The 8,905-nt window shown below is 37.6% G+C and overlaps 1 protein-coding gene across 1 annotated transcript in view; it reads right to left on the reverse strand.

The window, feature by feature from the left end:
* The window catches only part of hs3st4 (heparan sulfate (glucosamine) 3-O-sulfotransferase 4), an 85,071-nt gene extending 78,160 nt beyond the window's left edge, over positions 1–6,911 (reverse strand). The window contains exon 1 of the mRNA XM_040046866.1: positions 5,513–6,911. Coding sequence (XP_039902800.1) covers positions 5,513–6,108 — 596 coding nt within the window. The 5' untranslated portion in view covers positions 6,109–6,911. The remainder of the gene's footprint in view (positions 1–5,512) is intronic.
* Positions 6,912–8,905: the final 1,994 nt, after the last annotated feature.

The following is an 8,905-nucleotide window of genomic DNA, read 5'->3' on the forward strand; positions in this document are numbered from 1 at the left end:
AATACGGTATTTTATATTGTTTTGCTAAAACATAGACTATAGGACACTAGATAGATATTTCAGAAGGTATTTAGCTCTCCATATGATCTAAATACTGGAATTGGTGATTGAAAATGCATAGAAAACTGCATTAAGCTCATTTTGTTTCTTTCTTTTATGTGTAATTTTAGATTTAAGTGGTTAGGTTATGTACACCATACATACAGAGTTTAAAAAATTAACCGTAATTTACAGACTTTTTTATGGCACTATAGTGAATGATTTCATGGTAACACATTGTTAATGTAGTGTGTTTTTTCTGTGTTTTTTTTATTCATAGCCTATTGGTTTGATCAGACACAGTGATTAAATAAAAATGTATACCCTTTCAACATAGATTGACCAACATATATTTTCTATACTTCAACACTTACATCACTAAATCTATGAAGAGTAAGCAAACCCTAGTGGTTATCAACTTGGAATATCAACTCAAGTTTTGTTTTAAATCTAACTATGCGCTATATGGAAAAAAAAAAGTCTTGGGCCATACCTCTTAATCTTAGCACTCAGGTGTTTTTAGTCCCTGTGCCACAGGTGTCTAAATCAACCACACAGCAATGCAGTCTGCCTGTATGGGCATTTGTGAAAGAATGGCTCATTTTAAAATGTTCACTGAATCGAGTTTGGCTGTAATAAGATGCCACTGCTGCAACAAGTCAGTTCCAGGAAGATTTTCCCTCCTAGGTATTCCACAAACAACTGTAAGTGGTATTATTACAAAGTGAAAGTGTTTAGGAACCAATGCAAATTAGCCACAAAATGGCAAACGACATAAAGTTTAGAGCAGGATCGCCAAGTACTGAGGCGTACAGTGTGTCTCCAGTGCTCTGCTGTCCATGGACAGTATAAAATACATACAAGCTAATGTGGAAGTGCATTAAACATTCATTCTATTTCTCGGCCACTTGACGGCAATAACTGTGGCTGCAAAAAGACAGCTGGACCTATAGAAGTCATTGTGAAATTAGCTTTCTGTCAAGACCCATGTAGAAACTTTCATGTGGAGTTTGAAGGGTCAGTCACTCATTTTGGACAGAAGTTTTATTTGCTCTAACCATGGTTCAGAGATTAAGGATTACGAAACGGCATGCTCATTGGCTAACAAAATGTAAATCACAAGTCATTAGCCAGTAAGTGTATGGTTCAACTGTGAGACGCTCCCCTTTTTCTTGACCACGATTACAGAAGTGTTTATCTCAAGACTTCAGAACAAGATATCAGACATCAACAGGTGACATCATGGTAGCTATATTCAATTTTTATACTATGTCTATGCAGCTCGATCAATAACTATTCAATTCAGTTCCTCCGCTGCTTAGCCATAGGCCACAGCTTTGTAGCTGTAATAAGTAGATGGTCCGTTACATTTGTCTATATGAGTGCATTCCTTACATTTCCTACAAAAAAAACTATTTTCATTCTAAATGAATAAATGCAAAATATATCACTGAGGATGGATACAACTGACTATTGTCTGTCAATTAAAGTACTACATTGCCTAGATGCATTCTTATTGTGTGTAAGAAATGATAGGGCCTTATTTACCCCTGCCATTTCTGTCAAGATAAAGGGTCCTATAACTAAAAAAAACTTTAAAAAAAACCCTGAAAACCGGTGAAAGGCTTACTAAATTCTAATATCAAGGCAAGATACACAAGGCTTTACACTTTTGTTTATGAACTGCTTGAAGCCAACAGGAAAAAAAAAAATACAAAATATGTTCCTGCTGAGAACCTATGACTCCCTTTGACTGTGGTTATATCCTTGTTTTTTTTTTTTACATTTCATTCTGAGTGAAATCATTCCAATTAAAAATGTTGTGTCAGCTCTTTTCACAGAATATAGCTTTAATAAGCTCTGGTGTTTACATGCACTGATGCAGAACAGTGTGACATGTATAAAAGTGATGAATATGTTAAGCATCTTTTCTCTTTCACATGTGTTTGATCAGCTCCCTGAAAACGGATATGTATCACTTGTTCAGCACAGCAGTTGCCATTATTGCATTGCTCTTAGCTCTTTAATTATTTACGAGTTTGAATTCAAAGGAAACTCTGCAATGAAGAAGTTCAGCTTGGAAGCTGCTATTTTTGGGACGTGGAGAAGCAGATGTCCCCACACATTTACAACATGATCTGTCCTGTGCGGAAGGAATGCAGCCAGAAAGTAATCACGATCAGTCATTGACACTGGGCATTTTTTTTTCTTCGGATCAGTTTATTAAAAGGTTTAAACCAACCTTGTGAAACATCTGGACCTGCTTACTCTGACTTTATGGAGCATTTTTATTATGCTTGGGTGTTAGAAGCAATTACAATTGGTGTAATGTAAACACATGTATTAGCAACGATTTTGGTAAGATCAGAGATTAATTTGATTCTAATATATATATATATCTGTTATCAGAACATAGATGTCCAAGAGATTTTCCTGGGATGATAATGTTTCTTTCCAGCAGAGTTTATTGGTCAGTAGATAATGGTTTTCATGTGCATTAACCTGCTGTGTTGAATGTAATATACTCTAGAGCGAGTTACGTGTTTGGCATAAGTTAACATTATGCTCCAACAAGTAAATTACCATTACTGTAGTCCTAAAACTCCACAGTTAAACATCCAAACCTCAAAACTTACTTAGGGTTAGCAAGATTGTGCCTCCAACAGACTCATGTAATTATGCATATGACCTTGTTTTACAACATGCCCTATTCTGTAAGAGTGGTTGTAAAGAAACATTGTATAACAGTTGAAATACCAGAAAAAAAAATGGCTGTGTACAAGATAACATCTGTAGCAAGAGTTTACTAGAGCTTATATTCATAGATGGGTACCGCAGAGAAAAATCTTGGAATTTTATCTGTCATTTTTGCATGATATACCAAAAAAGCTAGTGCTACCAGTATTTCCAAACTAAACTAGAGACATGCATTCTGTGTCCTGATCCTGGCATTTTTTTTATGTATTTTAATTTCACAAAATTGCATGAAAAAATATCAAAATGCATAGACATCTGTAAATGTAAAATGTACCTGTGCAATGCCATGATATGACATAGGTAGTTAACAAAAACAAGAAAAACACAAACACAATCGCAATTCATTCTAAAGACACTTTAACAACATTTGTAGGATATGTGTAGAAAACCATAATGCTCTGTTATCTTGTATTTATACCAGCCCTCGGCAGAAAAACACATGGTCAGAAAGTAAGCCCAGGCATTTCATTATGTACTTATAGGATGTCATCAGACTGATATATTCCTTATAGATCTTCTATCATAGCTGTCAAAATACAGAGCAGGTGTTAGTGAGACAGGCCCAAATTTATGAATTCCATTTTGTGAGATTACTGGTCTCATTCAACTACAGCAATGTCAAACTGTTGCAAACATTAGTATGTGATCATAATTTCACTTCCATTAAGTGCGCATTAGCCAGAGCATTACCGACAGGGAAGAGAGAGGCAATATAATACATCATTTAGTGTTTAGAAACAAACAAACTTTGCCTGAATTAATGTTTAAATCAATGACAAAAGGGTGACTCAACTCATGATTAAAGCATATATCTATTCACTTTGACCATCGAAACAAGTCAAAATCACACCCTTCTCGATGAAGCCTATCCATCGACGTAAAATATTTCTTGCGTGTTTATTTGTGTCATTTTGAGGTGAATGTTCAAAATGAAATGCCCCTTCAGGAATTATTTAGCCCAGGGGCCCTAAAACACACAAGTGCATTTATTATTATTTATGTGAGCATGTCATCCTCCTGTCTAATGAGCCTTTCACCGTAAGCATAATGAAACAGCTTGCATTAGCACAGGATAAATGAACAGCCTGAGAGCTCCCATGTCTACGCAGTGAGATGAAAGCAGATGTTCCACAACCCAAACACCAGTGTAACAGACTTAGATCTACAGAGGAACAGAAGGGACTTTGAGTCAGTGTCATTCTCATCAGCTCATTGACTCCATTAGAAAATTCCCCTGGTCAAACATCATTATGTGAAAACAACGCCTAACTGAGCCATGACCAACTGACCATGAATGAACTCCTAAATTGATTTTTTTTTCTCCTATAAACACATTAGTGATAAACAGGTTCTTCACTGGCAAATAAACCTGGAGTCAAAGTGAATGTCAACGACCACACATGAAAGGTTGTGTAAATAATTCTCACATAACCGAGAACTGGTTGTAGTGGAAACAAAGTGTTTCAAGAAATCAAGCTTTTATGGTACTATTAGTCAAATAGATGGAAGGACAATAAAAGAAAGCAGTTGCTACAGCAATTCATGGTTTCATTTTATTGGTTTTATGTTTTGACTCATAAAATCAAAATATAAATTGACATATATTTAAATATTTGTGGGATATCTTTATGTAATAAGCAGTATACGTACAAAAAAAAACAATCTCACCCTTTTTAAAAAAAACGGTAACGCTTTTGTGTGCATGGGTGTGACTGCGTACAAAATTGTAACTACATATTTTCACAGTCAAAATGTAAATGTGAAAATTTCGTACAATTTATCAACGATGTATTGTTTATTTATGATAGGCTTTCTTTAATCTTTTTTTTCTCCAAAGTGTTGTGTGTTTCAGCTTTATTGGCTGATAAGGGGAGACGAATGGAGCCCAAATTGGCTCTTTCAAAACAAATTAGCAAAATTGTAAAAATAAAAATAAAATGTTGTATAAGATGGATATAAATAGCTTAAAAATCTTAAAAATATATGATGATGATCCCCTGTCTAACCTTTAACCTCCTGTGTGACAGCACATCCACTGGTATATGGCAGACACCAGGTGAACAATGTATAACTCTTTGCTATTTTTAATACTATTGTGGTTTTTTTAATGGGATTAAATATGTTTTCATTATAAACTCTATGATAAAGCCAGGGGAAGCTTCAAATAAAAACAGTAAAACCACGTCTCGTTTTTATCTGATAAAAAGTCATAGAACTCACTTAACCCATGTAGTAGAGAAGGAAAAGAATTCAAATGGATTCTTTTAAAAGACAACATCATGTTTTAGACAAATGTCATAAATCATGTGTATTACTGGTAGAGCAACCACTCTCTAAAGCTGCTCTATTCGATTTTTCCGACACTGTCAGCATGCCGTTGTCTCCAGTGTGTATGTATGAAAAATCGGTATAGAGAATAACAGTGCGATGCTTTTCCTTTTAGGCTCTGCTTTGTAATTTTAGCGTAAGTAGGCTAATGTAGCTGAAAGTGCTGATTGACAAGTGGAAAAGTTTTGCCGTGAAGGCTGAAATTATGTTCCGTGAATGGGATTACATGTCATCTATACACGGTCATCTACATACATGTCATTTCTACACGGAAAAATTAATTAACCAATGAAGCATATACGCCTGCATATATATATATATATATATATATATATATATATGCGTGACCTTCTACAAACAACTGCACGTGATTGAAAAGGTAACTCACCTGTACCAGTCAAGCCCCTTTTCGTAGTTCCTATCAAAGAAATGTGGCTCATTTCCAACTGCTCTGACATCCGGGTGCACCCTGAGAGCCTCCAGCAGGGCTCTGGTTCCCCCTTTCTTCACCCCGATGATAATGGCTTGGGGAAGTTTCTTCTCTCCGTAATCCGAGGTGCAGTTCACCCTGAGTTCGCTGTCCGTGGTGCTGAATTCCTGGTGCTCCCTCTCCAGCGCAGTGGTATGATACGCCGCCGCCGATTTAGTTGGAGACGGCTGAGTCCTAATCCACTCCACTGTCCTTTGTTCGGCCTCGGCATGTTCTTTAGCGATGGATACCGGGGTTGTTCTCTCGGATTCGGTGAATTCAGAAAAGCCCTGGGAAGTGGAATAAAGTTTCTCTCTCAATGTCACAAAAGTTGTCTCCTCTGTCACCAGCCTCCCCTGATACACATAGGTCTCTTGCAGAGGGAACTGCAGCGAGTTGTAGCAGCTCATCAAGCTATAGAACAAGTAGGTGACAGACAGGGAGAGGGTGAACATGAATAAGATTTTCCGGGGCACTTTAGAGGTGAAAACCGAAGTGCTGGACCAAAATGCCATCTCTGATAGCAATGATCCTCTCAAAGAAGTGGTCAGACATGTTTCCACCCCGAGTCTTGCATGGACAAATTCAACAGCAATAATCAGTCACTATCAACGCTGCTCCAGCTAAAAAAGCGTGAAGCTGGACCAAACCACCCTAATCCAACCAAACCGCATATTTATAAGGATAGCTGGAACTAGACCGTAAAAATTCCGAAGGAAAAACAATGCGTCCCTTTTCTCGAGTATCGATTTCTAATTCCAAGGCTGACAGACAATGTCACAATTTATTGGACTGAACTTGCAGATATGAGAGGCTGGAGGTCTGGCGTCCTTCCAAATTAGCAGCCTGACTGGAACTGGGCAGCGTATGATGGACGAAATCCTGGCATTTTGTGAAGAGAAAAAGAAAAAAGGCAATGAAAAACAGAGTGTTTAAAGTACGCTTCTTCTCTTCAACCGCTCAACCCGAAGTCCAGTCCCGTCTCCCACAAAAGAGTAGATTCCCATCGGTGGAGGCAACCTACAAAGCCACTAAATCTTTCCAACATGAGGCAGTTTGGCGCGCAATCCTTTACGCGTCCCTTTATTTACTTTGCGTAGTAGAAACTCGGTTTCCTTTGTACCAAAGCATCCACACTTCCCACTGACTACAGGATGCTGCTCGCCGTCCTTACGCCTTCTCACATTGGTAGGATACTACGATGTGCGCATCGGCTGGGTGAGCTCATCTGAGCTGAGGCACTACAGAGCCACACAGCACAACTAGTGTGTACACCCACTTTTCCTCTGTCCGTGCACAAGTAGTGCTAGAAACGTCAGATTTCCTAATCTAAGGGAGTTGTGTGGGGGAAAAAAGCTCATCTTTATTCCTTTATAGAACTACTCGTGGAGATATAAAACTCGACACTGGAATATGCGAGAGCTTATTGCAGTGTGATTTGCTCCATATAAAGTTCACTGTTAAATTCAATATCAGAGAGATTATTTTGATAGAGGTTATTTTTTACAGAAAGCTCATGTCTGCACCCTGCTGGTTTTTTGCGGCGCATTAATTTACAAAAGACGAGAGAATGTGTGTATGACGGAGAAAGAAACGGAAACAAAGTTTAACCTGATACATGAGGGGAAATTTTATATTTAGCGTTTTTAAATTAACAACGCTGATGGTGAAGTCACATTTCTGAGTGAAAGAATCCAGGCAGAAAACAATCCCGCGTTTTGCATTGTGCTGAGGATGTTGCTTAGGCGTATTATTCACTGAATTTATTATACATGGGCTGCAGACTATAATTACTGATGAGAATATTCAGTAGACCTTAACTTGTACACTTTGTTGCCACAATATGAGGATCTAAAATTGCATGCCACCGAAATGTCTCCCTGTATTAGAGAATCTCATTCATCACACACCTCCAACACACCAGGAGAGCCATCGTCACAATAAGTACTGGGTCACAAACAATTTGCAATGCCTGCTTCTCAGAACAGCGCGCCCCTGCTATATTTAAAGATCTCTGTGTCGTAATAGGAAAAAATATTTCTATGTATATGTTGCTTGACCAGATTTGTCATTTCTAATGCTTGTAGCTGGCTGGGCATGCAAACCAGGGGTGATACCAAGTCATATTATAGTGTCGGTAAAGGATTGCAGTATAGCAAAGGAGCTCTTTAATATTCACCCAGTGCATTTCCATTAAATAAGAATGAAAAACTGTGATTATGGGAGCTACTATTACACACAAAAATACATGTTACCATGACTAAGGCTTTTGCAGGTGCTGTATTAGTGTAAAGCTGTAATAATTTATACTTTTGTTACAAGGTGATGTTAATTGACATTTGGACAAACAATGTGATTATCAATACGAATAATAATCCCATTGTCATATTAATCAACCTACAAAGCCAAATCTGTAGCTCACCTTGGGTTTAAGAGTTGGTCATTTTGGTTGTTGTGAATGTTTGAGGTCTAAATATTTACTCCTGGTTAGAAAGATACACGTAGTGACTGGTTGACATATTGGGTCATGTATTTATTTCAGCAGTGAGTAGGAAGCAAAAACTCGGAAAGAGAAGAATGAATTTTGCATTGAACTTTGCATCCATAAGATGACCAAGCACATTGTCAGAAACATAGCGGTTATACTATTAACTCTTGGGTGTGTAACTAAGCAACAGTTTGCTATCAATATACATTTATATGAAAAAAATCTGAGTTACTCCTTGGAAAATAAACCTCACTTACACAATAGATAGTATCATGAGATTCAATGGGCTATAAGTTGCTGAAATACACACACACAGACACATAAATAAATGTATGTATGTATGTATGTATGTGTGTATGTGTGTATGTGTGTATGTATGTGTGTGTGTGTGTGTGTGTGTGTGTGTGTGTGTGTGTGTATGGGTTTTAGTAATTAAAAAACAAACAAACAAGTAAACCCACAAAGCAAAACTACATGTAAGCAATGCAGGTGATTGGCTGAGTGGGAAGAAAGTATGAACAAGTGTTTAGAGCACAATGGTTACTAGGTGTTTGGCAGTCAAGAGAGTGTAGGAGAGCTCAATGGGTTTGTTGAAATTGTTGTATTCACAAATTGCCACTCAGAGAATCAGAGAGCTCTCAAACACGAACTGCACCGTTTGTGAATTCCCACTGTTATCAGACCATCTACCTGTCTAAGAGTCACTCTGTCAGAGATTTCTGGGCATGTTCAGAATCTCCATGAAGTAGTTGCAGCAGAATTTTTCTTTGTTAATAATAACACAAGTGAAATGGTATTCAAAAGGAAGCTTCGACTTGCCGCTG

This window comes from Simochromis diagramma, unplaced genomic scaffold (assembly GCF_900408965.1).
Source record: "Simochromis diagramma unplaced genomic scaffold, fSimDia1.1 OVJJ01000321.1, whole genome shotgun sequence".
NCBI classification, from domain to species: Eukaryota; Metazoa; Chordata; class Actinopteri; order Cichliformes; family Cichlidae; genus Simochromis; species Simochromis diagramma.